The sequence below is a fragment of the Ascochyta rabiei genome, chromosome 4, assembly GCF_004011695.2.
Source record: "Ascochyta rabiei chromosome 4, complete sequence".
Lineage (NCBI taxonomy): Eukaryota > Fungi > Ascomycota > Dothideomycetes > Pleosporales > Didymellaceae > Ascochyta > Ascochyta rabiei.
In genome coordinates, this window is record NC_082408.1 from 1,633,113 (window position 1) to 1,652,639 (window position 19,527).

The 19,527-nt window shown below is 52.8% G+C and overlaps 5 protein-coding genes across 5 annotated transcripts, besides 3 other annotated features; 2 read left to right on the forward strand and 3 right to left on the reverse strand.

The window, feature by feature from the left end:
• The first annotated feature begins 1,107 nt into the window (after positions 1–1,107).
• Positions 1,108–1,136: a tandem repeat.
• A 2,558-nt stretch (positions 1,137–3,694) lies between these two features.
• EKO05_0002958 (uncharacterized protein) lies at positions 3,695–4,990 on the reverse strand (the record flags this gene model as incomplete). Its single annotated transcript, XM_038945181.1, has 1 exon — positions 3,695–4,990. One exon carries the CDS (start codon positions 4,988–4,990, stop codon positions 3,695–3,697), a length of 1,296 nt encoding a protein of 431 aa, XP_038801525.1.
• A 1,127-nt stretch (positions 4,991–6,117) lies between these two features.
• EKO05_0002959 (uncharacterized protein) lies at positions 6,118–8,258 on the reverse strand (the record flags this gene model as incomplete). Its single annotated transcript, XM_038938001.2, has 6 exons — positions 6,118–7,188; positions 7,238–7,381; positions 7,432–7,690; positions 7,736–7,948; positions 8,001–8,028; positions 8,078–8,258. The coding sequence occupies 6 exons, from the start codon at positions 8,256–8,258 to the stop codon at positions 6,118–6,120; spliced, it is 1,896 nt and encodes a 631-aa protein (XP_038801527.2).
• A 1,354-nt stretch (positions 8,259–9,612) lies between these two features.
• On the reverse strand, positions 9,613–13,277 carry EKO05_0002960 (Xaa-Pro aminopeptidase; the record flags this gene model as incomplete). Its single annotated transcript, XM_059636057.1, has 5 exons — positions 9,613–10,252; positions 10,303–10,874; positions 10,922–11,482; positions 11,532–11,969; positions 12,015–13,277. The coding sequence occupies 5 exons, from the start codon at positions 13,275–13,277 to the stop codon at positions 9,613–9,615; spliced, it is 3,474 nt and encodes a 1,157-aa protein (XP_059492040.1).
• A 324-nt stretch (positions 13,278–13,601) lies between these two features.
• Positions 13,602–13,660: a tandem repeat.
• A 225-nt stretch (positions 13,661–13,885) lies between these two features.
• Positions 13,886–17,492, forward strand: EKO05_0002961 (protein required for normal CLN1 and CLN2 G1 cyclin expression; the record flags this gene model as incomplete). Its single annotated transcript, XM_038937885.1, has 2 exons — positions 13,886–16,342; positions 16,392–17,492. The coding sequence occupies 2 exons, from the start codon at positions 13,886–13,888 to the stop codon at positions 17,490–17,492; spliced, it is 3,558 nt and encodes a 1,185-aa protein (XP_038801528.1).
• Positions 17,401–17,434: a tandem repeat.
• A 429-nt stretch (positions 17,493–17,921) lies between the features above and the next one.
• On the forward strand, positions 17,922–19,163 carry EKO05_0002962 (uncharacterized protein; the record flags this gene model as incomplete). Its single annotated transcript, XM_038945182.1, has 1 exon — positions 17,922–19,163. One exon carries the CDS (start codon positions 17,922–17,924, stop codon positions 19,161–19,163), a length of 1,242 nt encoding a protein of 413 aa, XP_038801529.1.
• Between the last annotated feature and the right edge of the window lie 364 nt (positions 19,164–19,527).

A 19,527-nucleotide genomic window follows, 5' to 3' on the forward strand; every position in this document is an offset into this window, starting at 1 on the left:
CATACAACGGCTCTGCCACCTGCAGGAAAATGACAATTTAACCCATCCTGCGCTCTTCGGAGTAGATAGATACTACAAAGAGCGCTCTTGTACTGATGCTTGCATGTGATCTCCACACGCAGTAGAATGCGTAACTCACTTTTACTTTTCACTCCCATAACCTTCGTCGGCCATGTTCTAGGATCATTCCCCAAGGATTCAACCCATGCATATCTTTAATAACTTGCATGTCTCAACAGATTTCTGCAGTATGTTTATGTGGTAGGAAAACTTTGCTGCTCAAGACTCTCCGTTTGCAACAATGAGATTCTCTGGGCATAACATGCACTTGATACATCCTCTGGATACCACAAGCATCAAAAAGCTCACATAGATGCAAACGCTGATCCTGGCGACCGTACTGCACCTATTCTATTGGCTCGGTTAATGAACCTTATGCCGCAAAGTAAAAAATCTCACGGCTATGGACGCGGGTATTTCAAGCGAGAGTTGTCGAAACTCTCCAATGAGCAGCTCAGAAGCTTGAAGAACGTCTGGGTTTGTGCAGCACAGCCTCAGTTGAAGATTGAACAGCACTAGACTGAGGTCGCTACCCTTGATTCGAATTATGTCGGGGTTGGGCTTGCAAGCTAGGTATCTGACATGCTTTCGATAGGCGCTATCTTCTGGGGTTAGGAGGAGAAAATACGGAGAATCCGTATTCGGAAAGCCAGTTATGTGAGTTGACCCTCCCTGCAGGATAGTGGGGGTGGACTTTTTAGGCATCGTGCTGATCTTGTTTCCACTATAGGATTGTCATCCAGAATTTGAAAGCTCTCCGCAGCCCTATCACGCTTCTCGTTCGACGCCACCTCCGCCCATTAGAAACAGCAGATGATGAAGCATACGAATTAGGGAGCCAGGAAATGACGCTGTTTAATTGCTTAGCACGGTCAATACGGAGCACTCAAAGTATCCCCTGCGGGTTTCACTAACTGTCATCTCGTGACCATCGTAGGACTTCTATCAACTGTCGTTAATGCAATGGCAGAGCAGTTTTGTCACAGTGTAAGTGACGAGATACTCAAAGCACCGCTCGAGGCTGAGTCAGACGCCATAGCTCAGAGGTCTTCTTCTTCTTCTTTGTCGTCGTCGTCGGACTGTGCCTTTCCTGAAGTCTGTATTTAAAGCTGCTACTCTAAATCAACAGGGTTAGAGACTCTCTGCATGTTGGATTTGAGAAGACAAGGCCTGGGTGGCAGCCTGGCGCCTGATAGAGTGATGGGCGCGCATTTGAAGGAATACACCTCCAGAAAGAGGCTTTCGAAACGGGACGCAGGCACCTCAGGTGACGTTTAGCCGCACTCACAAGACGTCCCTATTTTTGCCGTAAAACTTTGAGACTCTAACGTTAGGCACTCATGTTTCTGAGAACCCACACTTGTATAATTGCTGTGTAACTTAGTATTCCGGTAGAGTTTCTTTTTGCATTGTAAGTGTGCAGTGTAGCAACAAAATAGACAACCTTGTTAATTTTTCTCGATTTTGGGTGCTTTGAAGTGCGGCTCAATCTGTCGCTCAAGGAGCAGGAGGCGAGAAGCCTGTCCCGCGACCATGCACATCGCAAAGAAGGGCCTGATATATGCGCGCATCATCACATTCGGAAGGTGCGTCATGCAGGTTTGCCTACTTGCATCAAGAAATATTTGAGATCCACGCGAGGCTTACGAGTTCGGTGCATATGGCCAGACCGGTTCTGGTTCGTGGGGGCGCCCGCTGCAGGGGGCCGCAATCAGATAGTAAAGTTGACCTCGGGACTGACAAGTTGGTTCCCACCACTCAGAGTGGGCACTAGGGGGGCTTTATCCATCCGAGCTTGATCACAAGCAAACGTCTTTCGGTACCAAGGTAGATGACAGCGGGCCAGGGACCATGAGGGCGTACTGGACAACGCAGGTCTGTGCACTGAGCGTAGCTGTGCAACCCTTCATGTTTTAATTGCTTCGCTACTTCTACCTGTACCTAAAAACAAATACTATACTGCAAGAGACTAGCTTTCGGGGGTCTTATTTCAGATTTTGACAGGCTTCTCCTTTCCGTCGTAGAACAGTAACACTTTCGTGTATGAGGCTGGGGTATCATTGAGCCAAGAGCAAAGCTGTGTCGTGAATCGTGTCGAACTGCAAACAGTGCTGTCTGACACTGTGCCGCATCTATTTGTTCAGTCGTGATACATTAGTTTAGCTTCAGGACTTTGTCTCGGCAAGATTCCGTAAAACTTCCCACTGTAGCATCCTGGATATCAATTAGCCTGTGTCAACACAAGTCTTCGTTGCACTGAAAGTCGAGAAAAAAGCTTTGCTTAACGCCTAGCGTTGTATTTGCTCCCGACGCTCCTCTTCGTCACTTTGCTTCTTCCACACAAACTCCTCGGTACCCACAGCCGCCGTATCCTAAGGGAAACCAAGGCGGCAGTGAAGGGGCACTTCCGTATAAGTGGGCTTGGGGCTTCTCGAGAGCTAGATGGTGCGGGTCAAAGAGTGTCGGAGATCAGAGCGCAATGGAACCACAGCTCTCAGGATAATAGCACGAATTTATCGGGCTCTCAAGGGATGAAGGCCACAAAGTCTTCTTGGACAGTAAGGAACTGGTTTCTTACAAGGGAGTGTGTTTCTCATACTGCTCATACCCCAACCCAGCTGTTACACACTTGTTAGACGTCAAGCACGCAGCTTGGTTCGGTGAGTTTTCAAATATATGAGAGAGCGATAATCTCGACGCACTAGATGTCAATATACCTGGCGTTTTTTTTTTTAATGAAGAACCTCAGCCACCACATCGGTCACTGCGGCGAAGTTAATCCCGGTATCATCTCACATACACCACATGGCAGATACACACAGAGGTGCCGAAGTACGGACCCAGCCTGATAAATGAGACCCAACGCGGTAGCTACTGGAAAGTACTGACGATAAGACGAAGTGGCGCCTGTAACTGGGCTAGGAAACGAGGCGCCACTCTGCTGGAGCATACACGTGCTACATTGCTTGACTGGAAGACGAGAACGGTAAAAAGTTGGCAGAGATGGACAAGTGAGAACGTCCATGAGATTACAAGCAATGTGCCAAAGAAGCCATACCTTCTGAGATTTACACTGTGGGAACGGCCCCTAACAATTTTATGTGCGAAGTGATGTTGTTTATCAATGCAAAACTTTTTTCCATTGTAAGTTATTGAACAGGCCCAGTAAATTTACAGTTTCGTCAGGCAAGGTATACCCCGTGTTTGTGAGTCATTGCCTTCCATCGTTTCGTCCACCGTTTTCAACCACCACCCACATTGTGTAAGAAGTCATCCATGCGTGCTCATCGAATTTTCGACCACACCGTGACTGAGTGAGGTACCTCGTATAAAACCGATGGCAGATGCGTATGTGGAAGGTCTCGAAGTTAGAGTCCACGCCGCATGATAGCAAAGAAACAGAAGAGCTCGTACATCAGAACATAACAAAAACAAATGAGAAGAGCACAGACTGATTTATGGGAGTCCAAATATTTAATTTTCTTGAAAACAATACATGTCGCCAGTGGTGGTCTTAATCCAGGTCATTGTCAACTACAATGCAGTCCATTTGTGAAGAAAGCTTTTGACCCGCGAGAGCCTCAGGGCCAATCGTTGAGTCTTTCACTGTCAAGCCTGCCCGCGCGCCTTTCTCCTAATTTGTCGAGCTGAGGGCGTTCTCGTACGGATCTCCTCGCTCAGCCCTGAGGTCCTGCGCAATCATGTCGAGGTCTGACAAGCCTTCAAAAACTCTCCAGGTCCTTGCATTCGGCAAGGGTGAAACGATGTCTTGCAGTATAACAACTGCAGTACCGATCAGGTCTTCCGTATCCTCCCCATCAGTCCAATGAACTTTGCGACTAGGCCAGAAAGCAATATGGACAGCAAAGTGTATCGCGACTCTGGTCATCCAAGGATATATTATCTCCCTATCGCCGTAGCTGACAGCGCTTGACTTGAAGTACGCTCGTATAAATGCGGCGTGGAGACCCTTGTTGCCGTGGAATTTGTCGAGGAGGAAAGCTTCAGCTGCAAATTGTCCTACGTCTGTTGCGCTGTTGCCAATACGTACCATTTCCCAATCAATGACTGTCAAGATGTGGGGTCCTGTCCCGGGTACGTCGCTTCGTAATAGAACATTGCCGGGCCAGAAATCGCCATGGCAGATACACTCTTCATCTTGTTCGATCAGTCCACCAAAGTAGTTGTTGATCTTGTGGCCCAACTCTGCGTCATATCCGTAGTGCGAAAGCACAGCAGGCAAATTTCTGTAAGAGTAGCGACAGACTGTAATGGCAGTATTGTTGTTCTCGCGGTCTGGTGCTGTAGAACTGACATAGTTCGTAGGGGTCTTCCCATGCAAGCCAGCCAGCCATTTCCCCAGCTCTGTACCAATTATACGAACGTCCTCTGCGCTGAGCTCTAAGTAGGCATCTTTGAGGTTTTTACTGCCACCGTCTTCGAGATTCAAGAACTTGATGTCCCTCTTGTAAAACCCAACCTTGACCACATGCACGTGTGTGTTCTTGATCTTGGGAGTCTCGGAGTCTTTTGCGATGGTGCAGTGACACGCATTCTCCTCTGACAATTTACCAAGAATGCTAGCTTCGTAATCCATGCGCTCAGGGTCCAGAGTACAAGCAGGGTCACTCGCGAGATGTCCAGCAGCATGCTTGAAGATTTCACTGTATCCCCCAGTCTCGATGAAGCGGTACACGTAGTTGGCAGTGCCTCCTGAAACAACGTGAAGCTCGAACTCCGTATCGTCAGGGCTTATCTCTCTCAAATAGTTTTTCACGTCCTCGAGTTTCGTCAAGTCGTATTCCGTTCTGTCGCTGGATTGGAAGTCTTGATTGGTGTGGCCAGCAGAGCCTGCTCTCCCGGCCTTTGGTGATATCTGGACGTCCAAGTCTGCTGTTGATGTCTCTGGCGAAATTCGTGGCGTGGCCATAGTCGTTATCGTAGATAGCAATAGTTGTATCACAAAAATACTGATATGGGTTTGACGAACAGAGACTTTTGAGCGTGGAAGGGCGAACGTGTTTTGTTTATGCGACTGGCGAGCAGAGTACTTGTACCTTCCCGCTCAAGGCTGGAAAGAGCAGTTGCCCTCCATAGCCTGCGACTTCTCTCACTACATCAACTGGACATAGCGACACCCTCAGACACAAACACATCACGAATGAGCAAAACGAGCAAAGAACCCACAGTTGATAGCAATGAATCAACCTGAGTCATCTCTTTCTTCGCCGACTGTTCGCAAAAGTGGGGCCGAGCCTAGTACATTCACTCTGCTCGCCGTCCTCCAAACAATTGTCCAAACGATGTCTTGATACCGTGAACAGCAAATCACGGCTGACAAAATCGTATGCGCAGACCGTTGAGTACCTTGCGTTATCCAGCTGGAGATGTAAACATCATGTGCAGGGTTACGGTGGACCTTCGGGACCCCCAGCACATCGATGGAGCCGTGTGTCGCAGGCATATAAGTAGATGAAGTGATATTTACATACACAAGATAACAGTTCACAGTTATTAGTCCGTTCGAGTCGTACACATATATCCACCATCTCCACCTACTTCCACAATGTCACCAATGCCGATCTCGTATGCGGCCGCAGTCCCGAAATCGCAAACAAAGTCAAAGAAGACCTACAACCTGAATACAACGGTACTTGACATGTCTCATATTCTTTTCGCATTGTTCTGCAACTGACAGTACTGCGCTTGTTCGCATCGTGCTCTCGCCTGAAGCTGGCATCAGCGAGATCCCCGGCCTGCTATCTGGGCAAAACGCACCCGTCGCTGTCGCACTTGGAGGTGCATTTGACGACGCCATTGTGGACTCGATGTGTGATGCGGCTAGCAAGGCGGGAGATGTAGCGTGGCTGCGAGTGGACAAGAGCAGGCTGAAGGAAATGCCGCCAATGGATGATAAGGAGGTCTTTGGAGCGGCACTGGCGAAGAGGATCAAGGCGTCTCTTCAGGAGCACAAAGTCGGCCAGTAAAGCGGGGAGAAGAGTGGAGTTTATCTGTTCCAGCTTCTATGAACGCCCGTGTGTACGTTGTTAGTGGCTTTCAGTCCTTCTTGATCCAGAGCACAAACCATCCCAAGACTCTGTAGACGAAGGTGATGATGACCATGTACCCCACGTACCGCCCTACGTTTTCAGTCCCGTATCCGTAGCTCTGCAGCACCGCCTTACCTTCTATCAGACACTGGTCCTGCAATGCGCTTGGATACATGCAGAAACACCCCCCGTCCTGCGTGCGCTCGCAGCTGTAGTTCCTGTTCCCAAACTCGTTCACCATCATGCCCCTAAACACATACGCCTGGTAGTCAATGTAGTGAAATACGTAGCGCCAGAAGACGTTGAGAGCCCCGGGCTGCACCATGAACCCGCCGACGCACATCCACAAGCCATTTGCGAACGCCGTCGCCGCAAGCGCAACGACGAAGATGGGTATCAAGGAGCTCAGCAACACAACAAGTGACTCTGCCGCGAGTAGGTCGAGAAACAGCCACATCACCCACGTGAAAAACGCCGTTCCTGTAGGTGCAAAGTTGCCGAGCCAGTACGCTACGACACTGAACAGTACCGCGATCAGGAACAGATACGGGGTTCCGACGACAAAGTTGGCCACCACGAAGGCTGTGGGGCCGTAAAGTCCATCTGCGCGCTCCTTTCGGAAAAGTGCAATATCCTGCAGTATAGAGGGAATTGCGGCGACGGCCATGAAGGACATGAATGCGCCGCCGAAGAAAATGGCGTTGGTGAAGGCTTGGATGTTGGCTTGTGTCGGGGACAGTCGTAGCCAGACCGTGCCCATCATGATAGCGAGGCCGAAGTACATGGCTACGCGGATGCCGTAGGCGATAATATCGCGGTATGATTTGATGAACGAGCGGTGGATCAAAGTTACGGGGATGAGGAAAGGATTTGCTGAGGAGTGTTCGGTTGAAAGGACTGACAATGGTGTGGAAGTGGATTTACTTTGGATCGAATGATTGATGAGTGTGGCGTTTGGTGAGTGCGACCAGGATGTGTGGAGGTGGGAGAGTTGTTGAGCTGATTTGTTGTGGTCGTGTGTGAAATCAGTGTTGACGAGCTGAATCACGTACTCCGCCGGGTTCATGTACATTGGCATCTACCGCATGTCAGTACTTCCCTCCCTTGGTGCCAAAGATCTGGTTTACCTCATATCCCAGCCCTGCAAAGTACTCTCTGATCTGGAGAATTGGGCCATTGTAGACCGCCTTCCCCTTCGACAGCAGCATTAGCTTGTCGAAGAGATCAAAAGTTGTCGTAGACGGTTGGTGAATGGAAGCAACAACAAGAATCTACATCCAGTCAACAAGATACGGCTAAGCAGGGTTCTGTAGTCTCAGACCTTGTGTCTCTTGGCAAGTTCTTTCACGAAGCTCATGACTTCCCAACTTGCTGCCGAGTCTAGTCCACTAGTTGGCTCGTCCAAGAAAAGAATTCTCGGAATAGTCATGAGCTGCGCCGCGACACTGACCCTTCGCTTTTGTCCACCAGAAACACCTTTACGGATGGGTGTGCCAATTATGGTGTCTGCCTGGTCACGTAGCCCAAATGACGAAAGCAGACCCTCAATGCGGGCTTTACGTTCTGACTTGCTGACCGAGCTGCAGATTGTTAGACCTGTCTATAACTCGAGAAACAGCGCATACCTAGGTAACGCAAGTTGTGCCGCAAAATACATTGTCTCTCGAACGGTGAGCGAGCCAACAAGTGCATCTTCCTGCTCGACATAGGAGCTGAGCTTCCGAAATGAAGCAAGGGATGTAGGTGCACCGTTGATAGCAAGCGTCTGCTGAATAGTTGCGTTTGTTGTTGCAGCTCGATGTGCAAGGACGTTGAGTAGGGTTGTCTTCCCAGATCCACTGATCGAGTCAGTTGTCAGGAAGGGTTGATGCGATGTAGTCCTATGCAAACCTTGGTCCCATCAGGGCCAGCATCTCACCTAAGACAGTGTTAGTCGTGTTGTGTGAAAGAGGAGAACGTCAAAATACCAGCTTCTACAATGCCGTTGATGCTTGAGAGAATCTCGAGTGGCTGCTTTGTCTTTCGATCCTTGACGGTCACAGTAACATTCTCCCAACTAAAGCTGTGAACCGACGTGTTTGTCAGATGTGCATAGTCCGCAACAGCTCCTTTCTCCACATCTTCAACGGAGGGGTGAGATATCGACATGGCATCCAGCACTGCGTACTCAACAGCGACACAGATACGCGTCAAGGTCAAATTCGAGAATGCAAACAACGAACAAAGGACAAAGAAACAAAGGCAGGAATGTGCAGCTTGTCAAAGGGACATATGAAACATGTGCAACCACATTTGCCGCATCTACCTTTTGTTATCATGACCTTGGGCGCAACGCCACGCCGCACAGCCTAATCTGTCATCGGCGACATGTCAAGTATAAGCGGCCAGCTCGGGGGCTGGAAGACACTGCTCGCCATCTCAGCCGCCCCCGTGTACAGTAGCTGGAGCATCAGCAACTAACACAGGGACTGCAAGGCCATTGACGGCTTTCAAGTGGTCTTACACACAGCTGCGGGGTATATTTAGCTCACCAGCTGGCGCGTGGTGTGCTGACATCCGCCTCGAGTTGCTCGAGCCAAGAAGTGACCGAATAGGCCAAGTTACAATAGATCCTGTACTCGACTGAAGGGTTCGAAATTCGAGCCCTGATAGTGAAAAATGTGGAGGCCTAAGTGGGTGTGGATGCAATCACGGGCTGGTAATCCCTGCATGATCGGGGACGTCTGGGGAGTTACTGACGCCACAAGCGCAATTTAGTGTAACGTCGGCGACTATCTGTGAGGCCGCACTATACACCTGCAAATAGAAGCCTGAGAATGATGCACTGCGCTTCGTCGGAATTGTACCCCGGACAGGAGGTTCGCCAATCCTCAGAGGAATCGAAGGATCTTGGAGGATTGTGGTGGCGCATTCGAAGCAGGTGTTGGTGCTGCATACCCTCCATATTGTCATGCTTCCCGAAGACTTGTTCGATACAGCAAGGGAAAAAGAGAACAGCTTGGTTGCACTTACTAACAAGATAAGCAGTCTCCGGGGTTCGTCAATTCAGTTGCGTCCAAGAGCCGGTGTCTACGGCATATCCGTGCGCCACGCTGTGTAACGTCGCCGAGTTGCCGTAAGGCTGGCTGGCCGCATTTGCACCTGGCCCCCAAACTTCCCCATATAGCAAGCTGAGCGTCGTGCCGAAAAGTCAGTCTTCAAAGTTTGATTCGTTATTCGTGGGCGTGCTGAGTATGGGGCTAGATGGTCGCGGCTTGTGGGTGCTCGAGCCAGGGTGGTCGCATAAAAGATTGTAGAGGGTCAATCTACGCATTTGCTTCTTTCATCCGAAACAGAACCGTGGTACCTTTTTCGGATGCGGCTTTGTTCGGTGCGACGCGCACGCAATGGTGGCAAAGACTCCCCTGAATTGCGGAAGAAGCAAACATCTAATTGTATTGGCAATTATGCACGCTTGCAAACAATTTACGATCAACAACATCATGGTCTTTACATCTTCGACCTAGTACATAAACTCACTAATCTCCAGTAACTGCGCATCTCTCTCCCTCTGGGCGTGCACAACTGCCTCTCTTCTCTCATCACTCAGTCTCTCTTTGTAGGTTAATTCCAACAACCGTTTGACTTTCTCCTGAGTAAACATCTCCCTCGCCAAGCCTTGCAATCCAAAGCCCTTGCCATGCTCCTTGGCCCTCGCAACGATCGACGCCGGGCCTGCAGTGAAAAGATCGAAGAACAAGGCAATGTTGGGAAGGGAAGCACCATCTTCTATGTTCTTAAGGTTTTGCTGGAGGACTAGCATGTTGAGTTGCATGAGCGCGCAGCCGTTGGCATTCATATCATCGAGCTTCGAGGTGCAGAGGGAGAGAAGGTAGATGTCCATCAGCGCCGCGAGGCCGGATGTAATCAGCGCATACGAGGATGCAGGGATGTAGGTGCTGACTTCGGTGTCGAAAGCAACAAGGTGCGCGTTCAGTGTGAGGATTGCGGGGTCAGGGTCGCCAAGGATTGAATCGATGGTTATCGCGGGCCGGACTGATGTGTTGAGGGAGAAGAGGATAGTGGTTCGGATTGAGAGGTGCAATGTACGCAGGACGCAGGTGCTGAGGGCCTGGTAGGTAGACACTACGCTGTCGAACTCACTGACAGGATTGGTTAGTGCATATCATGTGTTGTGCTAGGGTAGACTTACGCTGCGGTCTCTTGATTTAATGGGAGGTACACGGGTGCGCCTTCTGACCTCGGCTCCGAGGACGAGAGAAGTGTCCACCGTCGGTTGTGGCGTTGACTGCCGGGCTCGATGCGTGTCGAGTCTGTTGCCCGGTCGCTGATGTGCCGTAATCGGGCAATCTTAGTTGATAACCATTTCATGCTAGTGTACAGTAGACAAAGACTCGCAAGGGTCTTTTTGTCTTGTATTATGTCGCCTTGGTCGAGTGGCTCCTGCTCTATCGTTGGTAGGAGGAGGCTTGTTTCCTGCTCCACAAGAGTGTTGAAATTGATGGCATCCTTGGGATCTGTTTGGAAAATCTGGTTGACAAGGTCCTCCATTTCTGCAGATTCAGCCCATGCAGCAGGCGCCTTCAGTTTCCGTCCAGTCGCCGTAGGAGTTCCTCGGCTGACAAGAGTCTGATACCAGCTTGTACACTTCCGTGCATAGGTCTCCATCTGGCGAACGATGAGCTGCGAGAAGGCTTGGTCGTGCGGCAGGTTATCCAGCATCTTGCAAAAGGCGGAGATAAGAGTGAGGAAATTCACAGTACCCTATGTAATCAGCAAGGGAGTAGCAGCAGATACAGAGATTGGTGTACCTTGAAGATGGGCTTCTTCGAGTGTTTCGTCCAGTGCGGATCCTCTTGATAGGAATCGACCTCGACGTAGGCTTGTGCACATAGCTCAACTAATGTTTCATCCAGTTGGGGATGGAATACGTTCACCAGGAAATCGTCAAGGAAGGACGTCAGCGTACTCATGACGATGTCTGAGCCCGTAGGTACAACCTCCTTTAATCTGTTCAGGAAGTCAAGCGATGGAGGAAGGAGAATACCCATGTTGAAGACACTCGGCTCTACCAGCAGCTTGTGGCCAGTTGCGTTGCCCTCAAGATTGTTGCTCGTACTTGTGGTGGTATTTTCTGTTCTCTTCGAGTCCGACACGAGTCCAGGGACTGATGTCTTCAGGATAAACTCCAAGTCTTCGCGCTCTTGTGCGATATCGACTGACTTAGTGTCCATGTCAGAGAGCTTAAACATTCGCTTGTTTCTATCACGAGGTGCTCGTGAGAAGGCGCTACCAATCGAAGTCTGCTTCTGGCCGGTTCTATAAGATGTCTCGCCATCTGTAGCTAAGTAGTCGTGAAGAAGGGAACGCATCTATATTACTGTCAGCATACTGTTAGATGATCGACCTCAACAAGCCTACCTCGCTCTGGTACAATTTCCACAATTCCTTGAATCCCCGCGTCAGAGTGGCACTGGTGGTGGTGTCTCGGATGCCTTCCCTCCGGACAATACCCGCGACTACATCATGAACGACTCTGTGACTCTCAGCAATCGCCTCAAACCGAGCATATAGAGTCCAGAGTAGATCGTTGAGCAGTGTTGTGCGTATATCGTCACTCTCGATATCTGTTTTGGATTTACTGCCTTTCCTCGAGGCGTAAGCTCGTAGCGTGCTTGGGTGTCGTAGTGCAACCTCGTTGTGGGACTTCTCGACGACTTTGAACAGCTCAACGGGTAGTCTTTGTTCAATTGTATCGATTGCCAGCTCCAGGCGATTCATCTTGTTGAGAGATTCTACGACCAATCTAATGTATTGGAACGTGTCTGTCTCTGGGTTGTGCGTAGAATCATCCGTCATCTGTACATGTCAGCTGTGGTCGCTCAGCGGATCGAGCTTACATACCGATTCTGCAGCATCCAGGCCATCCAAAAAGTAGTACAGCAATCGGCCTCGCACGTCCGTTTGCGCCCTCTCCGAGACATCTCCTTTGAACTGATTCTGCGCGTATTCTTTCCACCTATCCTCGCAGTATGGTGACTTGAGATACAGGTGGCTATGAAGCTCTTCAATCAAGATGTCAGTCAGTGACACTTCTTGGTTACTGAGGTATGTGCGCAAATCGGATAGGGCGCCGATGTTTTCCATCTCGGATTTGCGGATCATGCGCAAAGCGTCTTGCAGGACATCTACTGCCGTCAGGAAACGTTTTTCTGAGATGCGTGCCTCGAGCTTCTCTGGGACAAGCTGGAGTTGCTCGATGGTGTTTAGCATCTGGATCATCTCGTCGTAGTTTTGAGATGCAGTCGCGAATTCCCGAAGCTCAGGTTTAGCAGTAGAGAGCTGGGATTTGGCAGAAGTCAGAGATGTCTTGAGGTTCCTCACGCGGTGCTGTGAGCTCTGCAGACTATTCTGGATCTGATGGAAGGTACCAATAGAGCTGTTGAAGCCCTGGTGGTGTTCATTGACGATTGCTTTGAGGGCCTGCTGGAGCTCTTGGTGTGACTGTTGAAACTGGTTGTACTGGTCCGCCAGGCCCAGGGAGCTCGAGTCCATGAGTTTGAGCGCGACCTCAATTGGCACGCACGCGTTTCCTGTCATGAAGTCCCAATTGTCCTGGATGTACTTGATAACCTCTTCAATGCGCTGGCTGCTGGGACCGTAGTTCTGCTGCCCACCGGGTCTGCTTCGGCTCCTATCTGCAGTGTCTCCGTACCTTCCCACGCTGCGTGGTGGTACTGGCATGCGCTCGATGCTGGTGGGGCGTGTAACCTGGGGTGCATCTTGGCTGCGGTCCTGGCTGCGGTCCTGGCCACGCTCCTGATTGCGTGGCTGGAATCCACCATAGCCTCCTGGCCGCCGCTCTCTTTCTCTCTCGCCACTCGGTCGTGGTGCATAGCTGTCTTCGGTAGGGGTTATGCCTCCGTAGCCACCTGGCCTGCGCTGTCGGTCGGTGCTTGGTCGTGATGGGGACCCGGACTCGTTGTCTGCTGCGTTCATGCCACCGTAACCACCCGGCCTCCTTCTTGATTCTCCACTGGGCCGCCCTGCATAGTCGTCGTTGGCTGCGCCGTAGGCTCCATAGGCTCCATTGCCGTTGTAGTTCTCGTTGCCGTTGGTGTAGCCTCCGTTAGCCCCCGCCCGCGAGTAGCCAGGGTCGCGCGACATGGTGGCTCAGAGGTCGCCGCGTTGTGTGTGTCGTATGCGAGGTCGTTGTAATGTCATCCTGTGTGCGGAGCTCGAGTATCACCTGGCATGCGTGTCCATTGCGGGGAGTTCGGGGGAGCTCGATGAGACAGCACGGATCACTTGTCGCAGCCAACAGGCGACGATGAGCACGCCAAGCCTCGACGGGTGAAGGGCGTGTTGTAAACTCGCAGACGGCGTTTGACTGCGACCCAAACCAACGGCTGGTTCCGGAGCGTTCGACGTCAATTGCACTCGCTGGGGCTGCTGTGTCGTGACTTCCCCGTCGATCCAGCGTTGCGCCAAGCTTTCCTCCTTCCGCTCTGTCTCCGCTCTCTGTCTCCGCCCTCCGCCCTCCGCCCCCCAAGTTTCTCCGAGTCGCGTTGGCGTTGGGAGCTCTGCCATCTGCCATCTCGCGATTCTTTGTGCAGCCATCGACGACCACGGCAACCAACTCCGTCGTGCCGTCTGTCCATCGCCTGTGCCCTGCGATTGCTATGCTGCACTGACAGCGTCGCCTCCATTCCATCCACCGTTCCTCCAATTACTCCATCTTCGAAAGCGCCCGACCGCGTCACGGAGCGCTCGCCATGTCGGCCGTCTACACCAACGGCGCGAACGGCGTGAACGGCGCAGACAAGATGTTCCCTCCGCCGCGATACTCGGACGTGCCCAGCGCCATCACCGTGTCCGTCGCCGAGGCCGGAGACACCATCGACGTCGAGATCGCGCTCGACGAGGACATCCAGGACGACCCCACGGAGCTTTGCACGCTGCTGGAGACGGAGAACAGTCTAAAGTCGACGTGGGTGCAAGTCGCCGTCGCCTATGCCAAGCACAAGAAGCTGCACGTCGCCATCGACGTGCTCAGCCAGGCTGTCAATGCCTTCGGGCGGGCACGCCCCGAGGACCGCCTCAGCATCCTCAACGGCCTCTGCTGGTTGTATCTGCTCAAGTGCCGTGAGGCCCCACGTCTGAAGCAAGACGCGCCCTCTGACCCCGACGTCAAGACCAAGGACTTCTACATGCAGGCAGCCACCAGCGTCCTCAACGATGCCTCGCGCATCAACCCCTCGTACTCCCCGCTTTTCCTCGCCCGCGGTGTCCTGTACCTCCTCCGCGCCTCGCTGCAAGCGCCCGCGACCGCCGCTGGCCCAAACGCCATCAGCCCAGAGCGTATGGAGACGCTGAAGCAGGCCGCAAAGTGCTTCGAGGATGCCTTGCGAACGTCAGGCGGAAAGAACCTCATGGCGAAGATGGGCAAGGCGCGCGTCAGCTATTCCATGGGCAGATATGCAGAGGCTCTGAAGCTGTATCAGGGCATCATGGAGAGCTCGCCCGACCTCATCGACCCCGACCCGCGCATCGGCATTGGCTGCTGCTTCTGGCAGCTCGGCTTCAAGGACGACGCTGCGAGCGCCTGGGAACGATCTCTCGAACTGAATCCGACCTCGAAAGTGGCAACCGTCTTGCTCGGTGTATACAACTTCCAGCTTACCGCCCAGCTCCCGCCTTCGGACCCCACCTTCGGCAGGCTAGTCAAGAAGGCGCTGAACGAATACGTCATGCCCGCCATGAAGATGGACAATCAGTTTCCTCTGACCTGCGCAACTCTTGGGAGCTGGTTCATCATCAGAAAGGACTTCAACAAGGTCGAGGCGCTGTCGAGACGTGCCATCGAGTTGACCGATGTGAATGCGATTGCCAGTGATGGATGGTACCAGCTTGCAAGGAAAGAGCACCACCAGGAGAACTCGGCAAAGGCCGCAGAGTTCTACGCCAAATCTGACGGCGCTCGTGGAGGTGATGAGCGTGGCTATATCCCGGCCAAATTTGGCTTGGCTCAGATGAACGTCTTGATGAACAACTTTGATGGCGCTAAGTTCCGACTCGAAAAGATCCTCCAACAACAGCCGACTCTAGAAGCACAGACACTGTTGGGCACTTTGTACGCTGAAGATGTTTTCAACGCCCAGGCCAACAAGTCTACCGATGACAAGTCTGCCGAGCTGAAAAAGGCGCTTCGGTACCTTGAAGATGTGCAAAAAGCTTGGAGAGATCCCAAAAGGAAGGCCATACCGGACCAATCCGTGCTGCTGAACCTTGCTAGGCTTTACGAAGCTGACCACCCTGACAGGAGTCTGAGGTGTCTCGAGGAGGTTGAGCAGATGGAATTAGACGCTATTCCAGAAGAAGACCATCCGCAGGGAATCGAAGATGAGGTGGAATTGAAGTCTGCTCTTCGCGAACTGCTTCCACCTCAGCTCCTTAACAACATGGCTTGCTTCCACTACCAGGCTGAGCGTTTCGTTCGCGCCAGGGAGCTGTTCCAAGCTGCTCTCAACGCCTGTGTCAAGGCGGCCTCCCGCGACGAGACGATCGACACTGATGCGCTTGTCACATCGATCAGCTACAACCTCGGCCGAACTTACGAGTCTGAGGGCATGTTAGACGAGGCAAAGGGGGTTTACGAAGGACTGCTTAAGCGACATAGCGATTACATTGATGCCCGCATCCGACTGACGTACATTTCGCTGCGCCAGAGTCCCGGCGATGCGGGTCCCAAGGCACTCAAGCAGCTTTTCAAGGACAACGAAGAGAATGTCGAAGTCCGAGCTCTGTTTGCGTGGTACAAGAACAAGTCGAAGGCGAAGACACTTAACTTTGGAGAGGATGAAGAGCAGCGGATACACAAGCACACACTGCAAAGGTTCGACAAGCATGACCGGTACTCGCTCATGGGTATGGGCAATATCCAACTCAGCATCGCCCGTGAGCTACCCAGAGGCTCTGAGCAGGAGAAGGAGAAGCGCCGAAAAACTTATGAGCGAGCAGTCGAGTTTTTTGACAAAGTACTGCAGCTCGATCCCAAGAATGCATACGCAGCACAGGGTATCGCAATCGCTCTGGTTGAGGACAAAAAGGACTTTGCCGGCGCTCTACAGATCTTCAGCAAGGTCAAGGAAACACTCAGAGACTACAGCGTGTACGTGAACTTGGGACACACGTACGCCGAGATCAAACAATACGCTCGTGCTATCGAGAATGTAAGTCCATCACCATAGCAGACATTGTTTCTGATCTGACAATACCCAGTACGAAGCAGCACTCTCAAAGGATAGGCAGAACGACCCCAAGATCCTTGCCTACCTCGGACGTACCTGGTACATGCGGGCGAAGCACGAGCGTAGTATTTCAGCCTACAGGACTGCGCTTGACTACGCCAAACAAGCACTCAAACTGGTGCCTTCTGATCTTGGATCCCAGTTCAACGTGGCTTTCCTCCAGTTCCAGATCGCGCAACAGATGATCAATCTGGCAGAAGGGCAACGAACCCTCGAGGAAGTCAACGAGGCGACCGAGGGTCTACAGGCTGCTGTTGCAGCGCTCGACAGTATTTCCAAAGCAGAGAACCCGCCCTTCCCCCGAAACGATCTTACATCGCGTGCCAACATGGGGCGCAACACCATGGCGAACCAGCTCGAACGAGCGCGCACCAAACAGACAGCTTACGAGAATGAGACTACCAGCAAACTCGAGCAAGCCCGTAAGCTTCGTGAAGCAGAGATGCTTCGTCGCGAAGAGGAGAAGCGTAGAGTTGAAGAGGCAGCTCTCGAGAAGAAGCGCAAGATCCTGGAAGAGCAAGAGCGCATTGCGGCGCGAGATCGCGAGCTCATGGAGATGCGTGGCATGGACGAGCAAAGACGCATGGACGAGGATGACGACAGGGAGGCGAGGAAAGCTGAGCGCAAAGCGCGTGGTCCCAGAGGCAGCGGCAAGAGGAAGAAGAAGGCCGCGGCCGAAGATTCAGCAACAGACGGTGGTCTTTCCGATGACGAAGATGAGCCTCGATCTCGACGTCGCAGGACGACTGCTTCTGGGACAGAAGGCCTCAGCGACGAAGAGCGGCCGCGCGAGAAGAAGAAGAGGAAGCTTCAGCGCAAGAGCGAACCCACTGGCAAATACAAGTCTGCCGAGTTCATCGACGACGACAGCGATGATGCTGAAGCTGCCGCCGACGACACTGCGAAGGCTGCTACGCCTGCAGGTGACGACAGCGCAGATGAGGGCGTTGCTGCGGCATCGAGGCCACGCAAGGGCCGCAACGTCGTGGACGACGAAGACGAGGACGAGGACGAAGGCATCTCGGCGCCAAAGGCGAATGGCGATGTGGCCATGTCGGACGATGATGAGTAGACGTGACCTTCAGAGCCTTTCAAGCTCTGTCAAACGCCAGGCCAGCGTCACGACTCGATCCTTGACCACCATTTCAAAGGAATGTTTGTGGAGAGATGTATGGACCAGTGGATCGTTCGGTAGGACCACGGTCGTATCTGACTGATTTACATGGCTCCTATTCACACCTTGTATCTTGTATTGCTTGCATTAGCTATGGCGTTCTCGGATGACCTGCGGTCAATTTGTATACCAGAAAAGGAACAGGATGGTTAGCTGTAGACTTGAAGAATGCCAGACACGTCGATGACGGTAGATATGTGAGGCACTGGTCCAGAGTGAGGTGCTGTGTAGTGCCGCGGCCCGTCGATAGCGCGAACGTGTGCTTGGTACCAAGAAGACCAAGCAAAGCACGCAATACGTGCATGCGCCTCTTTCGCAACGACGACAATGAGCTCGTCAAACAGAGGACAGGTTCCTCCAGGGTTCCAGTCGAAATCGACGCCCAACCTGCCGACCCTAGCATCGCTCCAAGACGCGCGCGAGAGTGCTGCGCATCAACATGCACGCTCCGCCGTCTCTCCCCCGCGCATAACAAGCCCACGCTCCCCGCTGGCCAACGGACCAGCCTCCGTGGAAGACAAAGAAGATGAGGAGGAGGAGGACCCGTTCGCGCTAGAAGACTCGGAGGGGTCAGAGTCAGGAGTGGGTGAGGGTGAGGGTGAAGGTGGAGGGGAAGGTGAAGGAGATGGAGAAGGTGAAGGTGAAGGAGATGGAGAAGGTGAAGGTGAAGGAAAAGGAGAAGGAGATGGAAAGGGAGACGGAGACGGAGACGGAGACGCACATCAGGAAGTAGACAGTCCGGCCACGTCTCGTCCGCTGTACACGTCCCGCTCGCACACACAGCTGCCACGACAGCCTGCGACGGCGCTCTACCCTCCCTTCTACAACCGCCCACCAGTGCCGCTGCCACCCTCGCCGTCTCTGACGTCCCTCCTCCGCCCAGCCTTCAGCGCCGCAACCTCGCGCCCTACCACGCCCGACTCGTCTGATGTCGAGCTGCCGTCGGCGTACAGCCATGGCACCAACACGCCCACGTCGAGCACTACAAACCTCGCGCGCATCACCAACTCGGCACGCAACGCGCCCACCGTTCCGCGCGCCTCGCCCAAGGTGCCCACCTACGAGTACTACGGCTTCGCAGTCTACCTGGGCAGCTCGGCCGCCTTCCTCATGTACATCCTGTGGGCCTATGTGCCTGCGCCTCTGCTGCATCAGATGGGCATCTGGTGGTACCCGGACCGTTGGTGGGCCCTCGCCGTGCCCTGCTGGCTGGTCGCGCTCGTCATCTACATCTACGTCGCGCTCGCTAGCTACAACACGCGCTACCTCACGCTGCCGCTCAATAGCTGCGAGAACCTGGTTGACGAAACCGCACAGGTCGCTGTCGTGGACCGCAAGACACGGCAGATAGCGCGCAGCCCAGTCTTTGGCATTGACCGCACCAACACCAACACCAGCGACCAAGACGCCTCCAACCGATCAGTCGGTCGCAGTGATTCCTTCTCAGCATACCAGTTTAGCGCCGACGAATCCGTGGATTGGAAGAGCATCTGGAACGTGGGCACCGACGCAGTCATGGACGTGCCCATTGGCGGGGTCTGCGAAATCCTGTACGGAGGTGACCGGTAACTGCATGCACTGTCATCGACATTGTTATCGAATCAGGCATGCTTGTCACGGCCAGTCCTTTCTTGAGAGTTCCTGTGGGTACTCCAACCCCCACCCTGGTAGCCCCTCCCGACCTTCGGAAATACCATGCAACAACAGACGCAAACATCCAATCCAGAAGCTCGTCGTCCACATGGCAGCGGGGCGCTGCCGTGCTATCACTAAGCTCCATGGTATCCGGCCAAAGTAGTGTACACGTCCGTTCAAATCGGGATTAGGCGCCGATGCCGTAAAAGTGACGTTTGATAAGTTTCACCTATCAGCTCTGAAGAAAACGCTGACACAGCGCCCATGCGGCCTTTGCTCTGATTAGCAATCCGTACTT